Source organism: Lissotriton vulgaris, chromosome 7, assembly GCF_964263255.1.
Source record: "Lissotriton vulgaris chromosome 7, aLisVul1.2, whole genome shotgun sequence".
Classification (NCBI taxonomy): domain Eukaryota; kingdom Metazoa; phylum Chordata; class Amphibia; order Caudata; family Salamandridae; genus Lissotriton; species Lissotriton vulgaris.
The window spans coordinates 1,161,939,543-1,161,956,883 of record NC_141695.1 but is presented as its reverse complement, the minus strand read 5'-3'; the positions used below and the strand labels follow the sequence as shown (position 1 = coordinate 1,161,956,883).

General features: G+C 46.8%; 1 protein-coding gene across 1 annotated transcript in view; it reads left to right on the top strand.

Moving 5' to 3' along the window:
- The window catches only part of AFF4 (ALF transcription elongation factor 4), a 798,699-nt gene that overhangs the window by 261,986 nt on the left and 519,372 nt on the right, over nucleotides 1-17,341 (top strand). Inside the window, exon 8 of the mRNA XM_086931629.1 lies at nucleotides 2,934-2,970. Coding sequence (XP_086787755.1) covers nucleotides 2,934-2,970 — 37 coding nt within the window. The remainder of the gene's footprint in view (nucleotides 1-2,933; nucleotides 2,971-17,341) is intronic.

The window sequence follows — 17,341 nt, the reverse complement described above, 5'->3', positions numbered from 1 at the left end:
CACCACAGGCCGCACAAAGCCTAGTCTGGCCGCTTTTGCGGAAAGAGTTATAGTGATAATATGCTGGGAGGATTATGATGAATGCAGATTGGGCTACAGGAGCTGTTCTGCAGCATGTCCGCCATGTCGGACTGCTTGGCCGCGCCTGACTTAACTTGCAGCAAACTGCTTTAACATGATTATTTTCTATATCGACCATCCACAGCCCAATTTTCCCCTAGTTGGTGAAGATGTGCATTAATATCTGCTCTGATATTTTCTGCTTCACCCTTTCCTCTGTGCTGTCTTTCATCCTTGGCCGAATGAGTGCCTCCTGCCTTTTCAAAAAATGTTCGTTATGACCACTTTCAACATCAAATTCTGCTTCTTATCCAGCCCATTAAAGGTTTGAATGAGCTTCACTCCTACTTTTACAAAAGGCCCCTGAAGAACAACAGCATCTAGAAATACAAGATCCTAGAGTTTAGAATTTACTCTCCTAAAGATGAAATGCTGTCAGTCTACCGATTTGTCACAGTTAGCATTCAGTAACAGGTACAGAGTTCACTTCGCTCAACCCTAGAGTACCTTTACTGTACTCTTTTGCAGCCTCTGCCATTTGCAGTATTTGTTAGTGGTTAAATCCCCTAACTTAACCTTGGCTCTCTCAGGCAGCTTTTATGGTCTTAGCCAAGTTTACCCCATGAAAGTTGCCATTGTAATGTCCAACTTTAAGGTCATTGATAGCTTGCCCTCTATTGAGAGTCTCTAGCACTCTCCTTTGAAGCACTACTCATTTTTTTATTCACAGGTTTGCCTAGCTTTGCTCTTAAACTGCTTGCTACCTTTGCCACAGAAGACCAATTGGTCCTTGAATGACTATGGTCATCTGGAAGAAACAGATCCTTAAAGTCTTCCCACTCTTCTTTCCAAACACCAGTTGACAGTCTCCTTCCCGCACCGTTTGATCATACCTTAATTTTTGTTGTATCTGCACTGGATCCTTTGCCAATCCAGAGACATTTCACCTCCCTCTCCCAGTCAGTTGGGGTTTCGGGCATGCCTTTGGGCAGAACCTTGTATTTGATTGTGGTTGGCTTACTTTTCCAACCAAAATGTATGTGATGCTCTGCTTGCATAGGACCTGTTACGGCTTCAGGAAATTACAGTTCTCTGTAGATGGGGTAGCTTTTAAATGCCGGTGTTTTATTGGGGATAGTCCCAGTCCATCTTAGTTTTTCCCTTGCTCTGTGGTAGGAGAGACCAGTAAATCGAAAGCTCATAGATCTTTTCCCAAACTTGTTTGTATCCTCAGACACCCAGCAGCTGTCCATACGGAAGGCAATACGATTAATGATCTGAGAGCCCAGAATCGCAGGTATAAGGATTCCTCTTTATAAAGTCCCTTCATGATTTTCACAGTATTACCAATAGCCACCATGGCCTGTTAAATCTACCAAGGGAGGCCTGCTGTGCATTCATCAAACTGGACTGGTCTATACCTAGTCCAGGGAGCCGATCTGCTGATATGTTAGATTCACATAGCCACCCTCTGCCCCAACCTAACATTTCCTGTCATCTGCCCAGCTCCCCAGGGTTTGAAAACCCAGTGGTAATAAAAAACGAATATTGAAGCTCGCCCGTATTGGGGCATATATCATTGTCCTTAACTCCACTGGTAAAATCACTGCTTGATTTCTAAACTGAATGTAAGCAGCGTTAAGGTAATCCCTTTCAGCGATTTAGTTAGTGTTTTATGTTCACATGTTTTACCTAATCTTTCGTTACCTCAGAGTGTTCGTTATTTCTAGGATATGTTTCTGTATGTTGTTTTCTAGTAGCATTTTACTCTTATTGTGCATACTTTGAAGTGAGTCCCTTCCAGGTGATTGTAACAGGCCGTCTTTGAGAGTGAGTTTCTCACAGTACCTATCAGTAAGTCATAGTTGATCAGAATACATGGTCATCTAAGCCTTGACCTCTCAGTTGAGTGCACAGAGCAACAGTCACGTATTTCAGGAAATCGAGGAGGTAGGTGTAAGGTATGCAGATGGATGAGCTGGAAAGAGTGAACTTCTTCCCATTTTTACAGGCCTTTGCAATGTTTAATTCACAATCTCAGTTTGAGAATTACAAAATGTTCAATATTATTTACAATAAAATCGTTGTTACTCGTTAATTTTAAACAGCTGATGACTATTAACAAAGTAAGTAGGTCTGGCTGATTTTAGTTATGTCAGTAGTTGTGCTATATAATCTAGAAGCAATAACAGAAAGCGTTTCCTGCCCACACTTTTTACAACATGCCACAGGAGACAATGCAGGTATTTAGATGCCGCCCCAATCAGTAACACTTCCTGAAAACCACACATTCGTTAAAGCCTACAATCCCTTGGGTCGTAAAAAGTAGTAAACATTACATGGCTGAACAAACTTAAACACTGATGCAAAGCAGCAAGACCACATTTATCAGTATAAATGAATCATATTATCTGGATCTGACCGAGGGTACTAAAATAATGTAGGCTGCCAAATAACTATTACAACGGTTGAAAGGCAGGACTTTCTAGAACTGGAGATTTGCTGATTGACTATGTGAGTTATATAGATTTCTTTAAAATGTGTTCTTTGTAGTTTAAGGTTCTGCATGGTGCTTTTATATTTTGCAGTAAATTCAGAAAAGCGTAATGTTTACCTCTGACCCTGCCTAGCATATGCTGTTTATTCTCTGTAAATGCTAGTTTTAATTCCATATGCTGTAAATCTGAATTGAATGAGAAGTTTGTTTATTTTCGTTTTACCAAACTAGCATCCTGGGTAAACATATGGTTCCTTAGGATTCCAGTGAGCTATACTTTTAAGTACGATTAGTGCCTAAATATGTGCACTAAATGGTGTAGTAGTTTTCACAGTGCAATGGAATGTTCACGTTTAAATACTTTCTTTGTTTACAGGATTCCCAGCAGTCAAGCTTTGGCTCCACAGAACAAAGTGAGTTTTTACATGGGTTGCTATCTTACTTTCCGTCTCATTGCTTGTCCCTTCTATTGCACAAAATTAGTAGAAATCTGAGTCTGTATATCAGAGAGGGCTGTCTTGAAAACCAAAATAGCACTGGCATTATTTTAATGCCAGGCATTTAGTCCGCTTTTTTGTTGTTGACCGGAACAAAGATTTTGGAAAAATTGATGTCTAAAGTTTTGCATGCAGTAGTATACTACTTTCAAATGTATTATCTTAGATTTTAGAGACAAATCTGTAGTACTTGAATTTTAAATACTCAGTGAAAAGGCTTCCTTTTTAACAGAGACTCAGTGGCTTTCACACTGTACCCATGATGCCCCTTTTTAGTTGCCTGAACTACCGCGGAAAGTGGAGTGAATTGAAGGGCAACTAGGGAGACTAATGTAATAAAACAAATTTCATGGCAGTGCTTGCTAAGTAACTTAATTTCATGAGTTAATTTGGCTAGGTTCTGCATCATAGGATCTTCATCGATAGTCATAAATGTTGAATAATCCTCTGGAACCTGCGTGGACCCTGGAACACTATATATCTACAGCAGTGTGTGTATGTATGTATGTGAATATATATATATATATATATATATAATATAATATATGAATCAACAATTCCTGACCACCATCAAATGCTGCGATGTTAACAGCTACGGACCACCACTCAGGTTTAGTTGATTTTAAAGTGCATTTATTCCATCTCTCCCAACATGACGTGTTTCAACAGGGTCGCCCCTGTCTTCATCACATCAAATATACAAACTTTAGGAAAATAGAATTGAAGAATGTTCATCACTGAAAATAATTTTCCATAAAGTCTGTGTAATCGGTCAGCGATGTATTTTCCTCTGAATGCTGAAGAAGAATTATTGAAAACATTCTAACATAGCCTTTGAATGCTCTACTCTTTGTCATGGAAAAAGGCTGCTTGTGTGCAAAAAGAATGAGGAGAAAATTCATCCAAATAGGTTAGCACTAATGGGAGCTGAAAAAGTAGATTGTACCTTTATGAAACTCAGACGCACCCTATCCCGCAGTGCACTGTAGTGGCAGTTTGCCTGCGAGTGTCAATTTTTTTTTCCAGGCAGGATCTCTTTACACTTCGGGTGTTTTTTCACACCTCTAAAATATTTTTAGGGCTCGTCTATCCCATTCCGCAAGGAATGGATAGGGGAGAATTTTAGTGGGCAAAATAAGTCCTCAAACCATCGGCGGATTTCCGACAGTTCACGTGAACACAAGCACGCGTTTTTCCCCCGCTCCTGACCCGAGCTTCACTTCAAAGGGCTAACCCGCCCACTGCTTCACACTTCACGGCCGCCAAGCCGTGTCTCCCATTTCTCCCGCCCCTCCCCACAGCAATGCCAAGAGCTTGTATTTAGTTATGATCTTGTCACATGCCCGTTTCTTGGCGCTAGCGTAGATTGTAATCAGATGAGAGACGCTGCTCCTCGCCAGAGACATTTTGAGGCTTGTTCCAATCCGGGGGAGGATGGGTTAATGAGAGTCCGCAGCCAGAGAGGTGCCTTTATTCCATTTCACATGCAATCTCTGCAACTTATTTTTCTGCGATTTTTTTTTTTCCAATTCCATTTGTTGTAGTGTTCAGAAAACAGGAACATTTGGCACGGTGGGCCCCAGGGCCTGCTGTTGCATCACTCCTATGACGCTGTGCTGCCGGCCAGGAGTTCGATTGCTTTGCGAAGGAGATATGTCGCTGGCTCTGGGTTTATCTGTGTGTGCGTGCATGAGCATTTCATATATGTAAGCATGTCTAGCTGGGAGAGCCTGTGACTATGTGCTCCTGCGTGTGCTTTTTAGTGGCAATCATGTCTGCATGCGATGTGTGTGTTTCTTCAATGTGGGTGATGTGCCGCTGTGTTACCGCACGTGTGCTCTTGATGGCTGCATGACAGGAGATGCATAGGGACACACCCTGCCTTTGCTTGTAGGCGCATAGGCTTATGTCACACAGGCGCTAGTATTCAAAGCGGCACCATTAATCACCGATTTGGTACTGGCACGACCTCTACAGTTGCAAGTGTTGTGGGAGCGCCACACATTCAGAAAGGGCACCCTTTTACTTGTTTAAAAGCTTTTTATTGTTTTAATAGTTAACTTGAGCTGCTGTTTTTTTTTCTTTTTTTTTTCCCCTGGGCGTCTGGTGGTGTGTATTGGCCTGTAGACTGGTATAATGTCAGTTGGTCCGTGTGAGTCTTTTGGTGTTTGTGGGTGTCTAGTCGTGCCCCCTTGTGTTGAAATAACTTTTATTGGCCGCTGAGTCTCTGCCGGTGTGTGCTGGCGTCTGCTGGTGTGTGGGCATGTAATAGCATGAGTTCGTCTTTGACTTCTGACAGCTTGGATTGTGTTTTTTCAATGGTTGCTGGTTCCCGGCTTGCTTTTTTGATGTATAACTGATGTTCAATGTGTAACTCAGTGTATTTATCTTTTGTGTCTGAGCTGCGGTTCCGTTTCTGGGTGTCTGGTCTGTGTTGGTCTTTCATAGAATGATGATGATGTTTGCGTTTGTGTTGTTGGACAGGTTTTTTGTCTTGTGTGTGACAATGTCTCTTCATTCTTTGAGTACCTGACAGTGAATGTTGTTGTCGGGTGTTTGGCAGTGCCTGGGTGCTATTTCACATCTGTTACTAGTTGTGCCTGTCGGTCCATTGGTGTGTAAGTATCTTGTTTTGTTTGTTCAGTGCTTGTAAAAAATATAGTACTCTACAAGTTGACATCCCTTTTCTCGAGTAAATCCATTTTTTGCTTTTTCTGACAGGATTTTTTAGTCCGAATGCCTTCTCTTTTTGCCAAATGTCCATTGAGTGGAAAAAAGGTGAGCACTGATGCACCTAGTCTGTGTGGTATCTTTCTCCCTTACTCCTCACAAAAGGATGTGACCTTTGTCAAATAATGTCAAAGGGCACTTAAAGACATAGAGGGCATCATACTGCGCAGTTTGATGCAAGACTTGAAGGCAGAACAAGAGAGAAAGAAAAGAATAAGAATAAAAAGGTAATTTTCTCACCATTCTGTGGCGAAACATCCGAACTCTGGTATGTACTCCCGCAGAAGATCTCCTTCTCTGCATCAACACCTTTCATCGTCGTCAAGAACATCAACGTCGAGAGGTTTGATCCGGTCTTGTTCGCCATCCAAGGAAGGGTCGACATTGATACATCACCACTCAGCGTCCAAGTCGGCGGGAGATTGTCATCACCGCCATCGACATGGAAGACTACGACTACATCACCTTCACCTCAGTTACTCTCTTGATCAGTGTCAAAAAATGACAGATGGACGTAGAGATCTCACCAGTCCGCGTCGAAGTTGCAGCACTCAACATCCAAGACTAAGGGCCTGATTTAGATCGCGTGGGACGGGTTACTCTGTCACAACATTGACGGATATCCCGTCCTTCTAAATATAAATCCCATTATATCCTATGGGATTTATATTCGGCTGACAGGATATCGGTTACCTTTGTGACAGAGTAACCCATCCTCTGAGAACAGAATTGAGCCCCAAGACTCATTCGGCGTCAAAAAGACATCTGTTCCCATTGAAGATGCCATTTCCAATTAAAAAGTCTTACACATTGTCGCTCGCATCTCGCTCTATTTTGGGGGTATCTGAAGTCAAACTATCCTCTTCTCTAGAATGATCCCGGTCCCCCTCTAAACATTCATCTGTTTCTCTTCCAGGGGATCCTCATCAATAGTCATAAGCATTAGAATATTCCCGCCCATGCGCGGGACCCCGGAAACAATATATTATATGTGCCCCACATATACATATACATATATATATAAATAAATATATATATAAAAATAAGCAATTGCAGCCAAATAAAACAGTAGAGCTGGAATATGCTGTGAAGAATTTCCAACATACATATGTATTAGCATTAGAAACATGAGAAACAACACCAATGCTTGTTTAGAAACTGTTTTAATGCTTAGAAAGCAGTAGAAATTCTTATAACACACTGTAAGCATATACAGCTCCCAGGCTGCATTGCAAATACCCAGTCTAAAAAGACTGAAAAGCTAACCCTGTAGCTGCATGTACTAGAACTGACGCTGTGCCTTTAAGGCACCTCTGCCCCTAGCTTCCCATCATGCCTCAGGGGTTACAGTTAGGTCAGTTGTTCTTTCCGGCTCCTTCAGGAAGGACCCTGGATACACAGCTCCACATTTTTTCTGCCTTTTTCAGTCAGAAAAGCTTCAAAAGAACAATTTTTTGATTTACTTTGACTTTTAACATCAGGGTCAAGTAAATAACTGCTTAGCAGTCGAATTTTTGTGAGGTTTTCCTGTCAGGATGCCCTCATTATTTGATGATTGCCCTTCTTGTGGCCACAAGAAGGCAAAAACGGACTCTCATGAGGTCTGTATTTTATGCTTGTCAGAGGATCATGATCCAAAAGACTGTTCCCATTGTCAAAATCTGTCTGACAGGACTTTAAAAGACAGAGAGAGGAACAGGCTCTATGGTCTGGCCCAGAGATCCATGAGAGGAAGATCTACAGAGAGGAAGAGTTCGAAGAGACCCAGAACTCCCTCCAAAGGCAAGTCAGAGCGTCCATCAACCTCAGCGCCGGGCTCGGCGCTGAAAAAACGACATCTGATGGACAGTTCGAAAGAAAAAGCTCCGTCGACGTCGGGACCAGCGTCGATGAGGAAATCGTCGTCGAAAATAGGTTCACCGACGTCGAAGAAAGCTCCGCCGTCGTCAACTAGGCGACGATCGGCGTCGAGACAAGCCACGAGATCTCAGTCGACGAGAAGATCGGCGTCAAGACGTAAGTCAACTCCGCCGCCGTCAACCAGGCGACGGTCGGCGTCGAGAGACAGAACACACTCGCCGTCGTCTCAACGTCGACAGGCTTCGAAGAGTGTGACACCTCCGTCGACGTCTCCACGGAGGCGCTCGGCGTCGAGGAGCAAGAGCCCCCTCGGACGATCGTCGTCGAGGAAGGGATCATCGTCGAAGGCGTGTCGGCGCTCGACGTCGAGGATGTCCGATCCTCCGCCGTCACCACATGCCAGGTCGACATCAAGGGCATCGTCGACGACAGGACACCGTCGATTGCCATCTCCGTCGCCGACAGACCAACGCCGGTCGACGTCGAGACCTCCGTCGACGGCAGGGCAACGCCGTTCGACGTCGAGACCTCCGTCGACGGCAGGGCAACGCCGTACGACGTCGAGACATACGTCGACGGCAGGGCAACACCGTTCGACGTCGAGACCTCCGTCGAAGGCTGGGCGACGCCGTTCGACGTCGAGGGAGAAGACTCCGTCATCGGCTCGACATCACAGGACGACGTCGAGAGAACACAAGTCGTCGTCGAGGCGTTCGACGTCGAAGGTTATCACTCCGTCGACGCCGCAGAGGCGTTCAACGTCAAGGGAAAGACTTTTAAGACGTCTTCCAACACCGGTGAGACGAAAATCCCCTTCAGTGCCTTCAACTATTTTGGTGACTCAATCGGCTTCTCACCATTCCTCCTCAGGTACCTCTAGCTCATCGAGGTCCTCTTCAAGGAGTAGAAGTCCGTTGCCCCAGCGAAAGACAACGCTTTCGCCAAGATGGAATGCTCCGTTGAGCAAGTGGAAGGATTCTGGAGCGACGGAGAGGATGCAAAGATACGTAAGCCCACTCCACAGGTCACCTCTTCAGAGACTCATAGAAGAGGCAGACAGACAGAGTCCTATCAGGCACAGATCACGCTCTCGGGAGAGGAGAGCGGAAAGGTCGCATACCCCCAGGGTCTCCCGATCACCACGGAGGGAGCATCCCAGGTCTCGAACACCGAGAAGGGAGGTACGAACTGAGAGGTCGAGATCTCCACGAAGGGAGCATCGGAGAGAATCACGTTCTCCTCGAAGGGAAGAGCGACCGAGAAGATCGCCAGTGAGGAAGGAAAAATCTCACCACAGGAGAAGGAGAACACCATCATCCTCCTCCTCCTCATCTTCTTCGAGATCGTCTAAAGGGGATTACTCCCCAACGCTGGCAGACAGCCCTCGCTCCAGAGCTTCCCCGCTTGACGACGTCAACACATACCTGGACGTTTTACAAAGGGGCGCTCACAAACTTCAAATAGAAATGGCTGTTCCAGAAGTTTCCACTACGGTGATTTTTGAGACCCTTCGTCACAAATCATATTCACGGCCTTTGCTCCCATTGGTTCCAGGGATAATGGACCCAATCAAAGAGGTTTTCCTCACGCCACCAGCGATCAGGGCGGTACCGGCACGTATCCAGAAAAAGTATAGGCCGGCCGACTCAGATCCGATCTTTGTTAAAGGAGAGCCTGCGGCGGACTCAGTTATCGTAGCCTCAGCGAAGAAGAATCACACAGTCGCTCCTTCTTCAGTTCCTCCTGACAAGGACAGCAAGACCCAAGATTCTTGGGGACGCAGAGTGTGCAGCACAGCAGCTTCATCCCTGAAAGTCTCTAGTGCATCAGCACTTCTCGGCAGATACGATAGAGCGCTGTGGGACTCCATGGAACGATTCAAAGAGAAATTGCCCAAGGAGGACCAGAAAGACTTTGAGGAGACAGTGACGGAGGGCTGTTTGGTGGCGAACCAAATGATTAGTTCTTCTGCAGACAACGCCCTTCTAGCAGGACATGCCTACTCACATGGGGTATGTGCGAGGAGATCTTCTTGGTTGCGGTTAACTGGTCTCAAACCAGATGCCCAGCAACGCATCCTCAATCTGCCCTTCTCAGGATCCTCACTCATTGGGGAACATGCCGATCAGGAAATGACCCGCATGAAAACCGAATTGGACACAGTGAAGGCGGTTGGTCTGGAGAAGAAGAAAGAGCCGTTCAAGCGACGCTTCAAGACCAACAAGAACCGGGGAGGCCAACAGAGGGTTCAAACCCCTCAATGGTCTCAGAACAAGCCTCAAGGGAAGACACAATACAGAGGAGGAAAATCGGGCAGAGGCAGAGGCGGACATCATCAGTCCTCTACCACGCCTAGAGGAGGCAAAGCCTGAGCAGTGGCTTCCTCTGGCGCCGTTACCCACTCCAGTGGGAGGAAGTGCTTCGCAACACCTGGCAGAGTGGGTCAGCATCACAAAAGATCAGTGGGTGCTGAATATACTGCGCAATGGATATGCGCTACGTTTCCGGAAGAGACCACAACTGATTCCTCCAAAAAAGACTCGCTCGTACCATCTAAACCTCCTCAAAAGGGAGGTGAGCGTCCTCTTAAAGAAAAACGCAATCGAAGAGGTACCCCCACCCCAAAGGGGGAGAGGAGTGTACTCAAGGTACTTTCTAGTCCCCAAAAGAGACCAAGAGGACAAGTTCAGACCGATTTTGGATCTTCGAACCCTCAACAAGGTGGTGGTCAAAGAGAAGTTTCGCATGCTGGCACTTCATCAGATATGTCCTCATCTAAAAATTGGAGATTGGATGTGTTCAATGGATTTACAGGACGCGTACTTCCACATTCCTATAACACCAGGTCATCGGAAGTACTTAAGGTTTCTGGTAGGGAACAAGCATTACCAGTACAAAGTACTTCCGTTCGGACTAAAATCCGCACCAAGGGTGTTCACCAAGTGCATGGCAGTGGTAGCGGCATGTCTACACAAAAAAGGTCTTTTTGTGTACCCATATCTAGACGACTGGCTCCTGAAGAGTCCGTCCCCTCGTCAAGCCACCAAAGACTGTCATCTGTGTCTTCAACAACTACACAGGCTTGGGCTCCACGTGAACACAGAAAAGTCAGTCCTGCATCCCACGCAAACTATCCACTATCTGGGAGCAGTTCTAGACACAAATTTAGGAAGAGCGTTTCCTTCGCAGGAGAGACTATCTTCCATGGGGCAGAAATGCAGAAAGTTACTTCAGTTTCCTCGTCCAAAGGTGCGAGAAGTAGCTTCTCTACTGGGCTCCATGGCGTCCTGCATCTTCCTAATTCCAAACGCCAGGTTGAGGATGCGACCTCTACAAGAGTCTGTGGAAGATCAGTGGGACCAAGCGACTGGAGATTGGGAGGATCGAATCATCCTATCTCAAGCAGCACTGACCTCAATACAGTGGTGGACTCGCCCTCGGAATGTCTTGCAGGGAGTCCCTTTTCAGCAACCTCTTCCTTCGCTGTCTGTGGTAACGGACGCATCTCTGGAAGGTTGGGGTGCTCACATGGGTCATCTTCAGATCCAGGGTCGCTGGTCGACCAACCTTCAGACATACCACATCAACATGCTGGAACTTCGAGCAGTTCATCTGGCGCTCAAAGCGTTCCTTCCAGCAATCACAACGGACAAAATCCTGGTTCAGATGGACAACACTACAACTATGTTCTATCTGAACAAGCAGGGAGGAACTCGGTCTCGCCCTCTGTCTCAGGAGGCCCAGACAATCTGGCACTGGCTTCTGGCTCGGGGACTGTCGGTGGTGGCAGTGCACCTTCCAGGCGAGCTAAACACAAAAGCGGACGCACTCAGCAGGCACTTCGAAGATCAGCCAGACTGGGTGCTAAACGACTAAGTAGTCGAAGAACTCTTCCGTTGCTGGGGCCGTCCAGACATAGATTTATTCGCGGACGACGAAAACGCCAAATGCCACGCCTTCGCATCCAGGTTCCACCGGCCAGGGACACAAGGGAACGCTCTCCTGCTGGAGTGGACAGGAATGTTCGCCTATGCGTTTCCTCCTCTGGCACTGATTCCGAAGGTGGTGGCCAAGTTCATCAGATCGAGCATGGACATGATCCTAGTTGCTCCGGATTGGCCGCGACAATGGTGGTATCCAGACCTATTACATCTGTCGCTGTGTCCACACAGACGTCTGCCGTGCAGGCCAGACCTGTTGAGCAAAATGAACGGGAGGATCCTGCATCCCAACCTCCCGTCGCTGAACCTGACTGCATGGCTCCTGAGGTCTTGCAATACGGACACTTAAATCTGCCTCCAGAATGTATGAGTATTTTAAGAGAGGCAAAGAGACCTTCCACAAGGGCGTCTTATGCGTTCAAGTGGAAAAGATTTTTCATTTGGTGTAAGGACCATGGCTTTGATCCCACCAAAGGACAAGAAGAGGTAGTCCTCCCATACCTCCTTTACTTAGCGACATCAGGGTTGAAATACGCTTCTATTAGGGTTCACCTATCTGCCATAGTAGCGTACAGAAAATCACCTACACAAACATTGTTTTTTCAGGTCCCAGTGGTTAAGGATTTACCTTCAGGGATTGAAGAAGGTATATCCCCCTGTGAGAAATCCTTCTCCTCCCTGGGAGTTGAACCTGGTTCTCTCCAGGCTGATGTCTGCACCGTTTGAGCCTATACACAAGGCCTCCTTGCAGCATCTCACTTGGAAGGCGGCCTTCTTGGTGGCAATAACCTCTGCTCGCAGGGTTAGCGAGATTCAAGCACTCTGCACCAAGGAACCTTACACTGTGTTTCACCACAACAGAGTGGTAATGAGGGCTCATCCATCTTTCCTTCCAAAAGTGGTATCGGATTTTCATATAAACCAAGCGATTACCCTTCCTTCGTTCTTTCCTAACCCATCGACCCCAGCGGAGAGGTCGTTGCACTCGTTAGATCTTAAACGGGTGCTAAAGTTTTACCTAGAAAGAACGAAGGGCACCAGAAAGACAGACCAACTCTTTGTCAATTATGGTTCAATGAGGACCGGGTTTGCAGCAGCCAAAAGGTCCATCTCCAGATGGATTGTTTCATGTATCAAACTAGCATACCAGCTGGCTGGCAAACCTTTGTTACAATCACCCAAAGCTCATTCCACTAGAGGGAAGGCAGCCACGATAGCATTTTTACATGACATTCCCATGTCAGAAATTTGCAAGGCTGCGACATGGAAATCAGTCCATACCTTTACAAGGCATTATTGCCTAGAGTCTGATTCCAGAGCGGATTCTCAAGTAGGGCAAGCCTCCTTGAGAAACCTATTTGGGTAGAATGAGGCCTACTTTTGGGCCTACGACTATGAATGTTACCTGTTGATTCCTTTGCCCGCAGGGATGAGGTGAGGCTCGCTACTCTATTCTAATGCTTATGACTATTGATGAGGATCCCCTGGAAGAGAAGGATTAGTTACTTACCTGTAATCCTAGTTCTCTTCCAGGGGTATCCTCATCAAAGTCATAAGCAACCCTCCCGCCTCCCCGGGCAAAGGACTTTGTTTATTAAGTAGGAGATGTTTTAACCTGTTATTACCATGGTTTGGTTTTCAGTCTCCGAAAAGAACAACTGACCTAACTGTAACCCCTGAGGCATGATGGGAAGCTAGGGGCAGAGGTGCCTTAAAGGCACAGCGTCAGTTCTAGTACATGCAGCTACAGGGTTAGCTTTTCAGTCTTTTTAGACTGGGTATTTGCAATGCAGCCTGGGAGCTGTATATGCTTACAGTGTGTTATAAGAATTTCTACTGCTTTCTAAGCATTTAAACAGTTTCTAAACAAGCATTGGTGTTGTTTCTCATGTTTCTAATGCTAATACATATGTATGGTGGAAATTCTTCACAGCATATTCCAGCTCTGTTTTATTTGGCTGCAATTGCTTATTTTTATATATATATTTATTTATATATATATGTATATGTATATGTGGGGCACATATAATATATTGTTTCCGGGGTCCCGCGCATGGGCGGGAATATTCTAATGCTTATGACTTTGATAAGGATACCCCTGGAAGAGAACTAGGATTACAGGTAAGTAACTAATCCTTCTCAGCTGTCAGCGATTCAGTTGGCTCAGTCGGATACTACTTTCTCCTGTAAGGCCAATAATACCTGAGGACGATCCTTTACAGATGTCTATACGCATGTTGGATCGGTCTTCAGTGGAAGGGTTTTGAAAAGCCACGTCCATATTGCTTATTAAGAAATGGAAAGCTCCATGTCTGATTTGAACTCCACCTCCAAGGACTCCTGACAGGGGATCCATGACCCCATCACACTCCAGGTTAAGATCACTCACCTTGCACAACCTCAACACGTTTGTCCTATACTCCACATTCTCCTTAGTCTTTTGCTAGCATTTCACCAGTGGATGATATCACTTTTCAAGATGCGTTAGTAAAAAGGGAGGGGTGGGGCACAAAGCTAAATATTACTGTGAATACGGCTCCACCAACAATATTATGATCTTGGAAACTTTGCTGCCAAGAACAATGCTAATGACCTCTTCGTGGTCTTCTGAACATAGAGGAACAGTTCTTTAACAGTTCTTTACTCCTGCCACAGTGAAGTCAGCCAACTAAAGGCTTCTAAAAAAAGAACAGGCCTCCGCAACAAGATCCAGATTTTGTACTGACCGATCTGAAACCGGATTCAATAATTGCAATGGCGGTGATGTGAAGACATACTTCTGCTCCGGAATCCACAGCGCCGCCCGATAGAGAGCAAACAAATGGATGCTATTGATAAGAAAGTATGTGGAACAGCCTCCACCCAATTGAGGGATGTCAATGCTGCTTCCCTGTTAAGCAGATATCGCAGAGAAATCTGGGATGGAATGTAGTACTGTTTCTGTTTACCTATTCACAGACAATAAGGCTTCCTAGGAATGGGAAATGAGTGTTAATTAATTTTCAACCAGTCTATTAGTGCAGCAGTGGTCTCTGTTGAGCTCTCGGCCACATCATTCGGTCTTGGCATTTCCATGCAACAAACATCCTCGTTTAGACTGTCTGAACTAAAGATTGATGCCCAGATCAAGTGCGCTAATTTGACGTTCTCAAGTTTATCTTTATTTGGCTAACATACTGAGTAAGAGAAGAGCATGAAAAATGAGGCAGAAACATTACAGGCTTAAAGAGCAAAAGAAAGACTTCAGACCACAATGGAGATATAGGTGTAGAAAAATTGGAGTTCTGATGCAGTAACCCTCCACTTTTTGCCTGATGACTGATGCACTTTACCTTGGTGTGCCCTGGGTCCCTGCCAATAAGGTACCCAGGGCCTGTGTTTCTTCCCTAAAAACTGTACTAAAGCCTAAACCCAATTGGCATCTCTGGCCACATGTCAGTCCCTGGTAAATGGTACCTTAGGTACCCAGGGCACTGTAACCTGAGAAGCCCTAAGGGCTACAGCACTTATTGTGCCACCCTTAGGGGCCCTGTGCCCTGACACACACACTGCCTTTGCAGGCTGAGTGTCTGGTGCAGAACAAAACAGAGTCGACATGGCACACATCCCTTTGTGCCATGCCCACAAAACACTGCCCTGGCATACCTTAGTCACCCCTCTAGCTGGGTGCCCTATGCCAGTGGTGTGGGTACATGTGCATGAGCCCTGTACTCCTACAGTACCCAGGTCCATTCCTGGGCACTGTTAAGTGCAGTGCAGCCATTTAAGAGTATATGGTGCTGGGAGCTCGTCATCACGAACTCCACAGCACCATGATGACTACACTGAAGACTGAGAAGTTTGGTATCAAACTTCCCAGTACATTAAATCCACACTGATGCCAGTAAAGTGCACGACAGAGGGGAACTTAGAGTTTCCCCCTGAAAGTAACTCACAACCAGCATCCTGACTGAGTGGCTGCCTAGGCTGCAACCCAGCAAACATGTTGCTGGACCCCTGAGTCGAGAGCCATCGGCTAATGTGGGCCTGCAACAATGTACACCCTGGGGCGAGGTGCTGGGCCTTCTCTCCCAGGATGCGCAGGGGAAGCTTCAAAGGCATGCCGCCTTTGTGCGCTTCTCCAGACCACTTTCTGTACTCAGCAACTGGCCCCCACTGGTTCTGACACCCATTCTGGCGGGAAGACATGCGGGAAACGCAAAGGGAGGGAAGGGGGTGTGCCAGCCTCTGCCAACCCCACCCCTCAGGTGGGGGAGGCGAGGTGAAGCACAACTCCGGTCTCTCGCCATCTTGAGAATGGGAAACCCTACCCAATCAGGACTAGGCTCCTGCCCCCCTCCCACGGGAGAGTGGCAAGATAGGGGGTGTATTCACCCCAGGGAAGAGACCAATTGGTCCCTGACCTACCCTTACCTGTAAAGCCCCTAAATTTAGTATTTAGGGGCATCTTGAACCTTTCTTCCTCAGATCCCGATAATTAGAAGATCAAGAAGACCTGCTGTGCAGCTGCTAACAAGAGGACGACACCAACTGACATGGACCCAGCCCTACTGGCCTGTCGACCCTCAAACCTGCTCCTGCTAAACCCCGGCGTCTCCTGTGGTAAGCAACCTGGAAAACCTCGGAGAAAAGACTCCTAGGAGCAGTGGTTCTGCTCAAACAAGCAACAACCCCTGGTGCCAGCCAGGAACCACGAATCCAGCACACTCTGCACCCGCCGAGCCCGGCCTGTGCCTGAGTGAACAAAGACCACAAGGACATCCCCTCGGCAACTGTGACCACAAATCCAGTACCCAAGCACTCTCCTCGACGCTACTGACGCCGCCTGCAGGCTCACCACCAGGGACCCCTCCAACCGCGAGCAGCTTGAGGGTAAGATTTCCCGACACCAAAAGACACCCTGCACCCGGTGCCCCACGGCCCCCCGTGACCAACTCCTGGGTGGCTACCTAACCTACAGCTTCCCAACTTACCTCTCGAAGTGGTGGTCGCACCCGAAGAATCTTCGTCCCAGAGCTTGCAGCCTTTGTTCGTCTTGCAGCTTTCCCATTGAAATACATTGGGCGCCCGACGGCCCAAAAGCACCCTGCACCCAGCCACCCGAGTGCCACTGAAAGTGCAGCATCTGTCCTATTCTACTTCACCACTTGCCCTGGGTAAGTGACCAGGAGCTCAGCTCCCACAGCCGCGTGGCATGCTTGCTAGCATCCACCAACCAAAGGCCCCCTACCCGCCGTAGGCTAACATTGGGCCTTACCACTCTGCACCCGGCTGCCCCTGTGCCCCTGAGGGTGTAACGACTGTACCTACCTGACCCTGGGAGACCCCTGAGTCTACCCCCAGAACCGTAACTCTGCCAGCTGAGTACTTAACCAAAGACCGATAACTTGATTTTCTCCACAGGATAACATTGGCTGGGTTTCACTCAGAATTTCTTCTAAGTGTCGAGTTTTAAAACTTTAAAGTATTCACAAAAAATTGTCTGATCAACGAAAACAAAATTACTCACCTATTATCAGGAGAGATCCCAGTGCTGGATCTTGGTGCCCAGCACTGACCCTAAAAAGTAGTTATAACTGTGACTTACCGTTAACTCTATTTTCCTCTATAGGATTAAATTGCTTTTTTTTTTCAGAACAAGCTTTGTCATATCAGGAAAGATTGCAAAAACATTCCACGGTACTCCGAACCCCGGAGGAGCCATGAGCATAAAATCAAGGTACAGAGATAAGCAATCAATGTAGAAATCAACACTA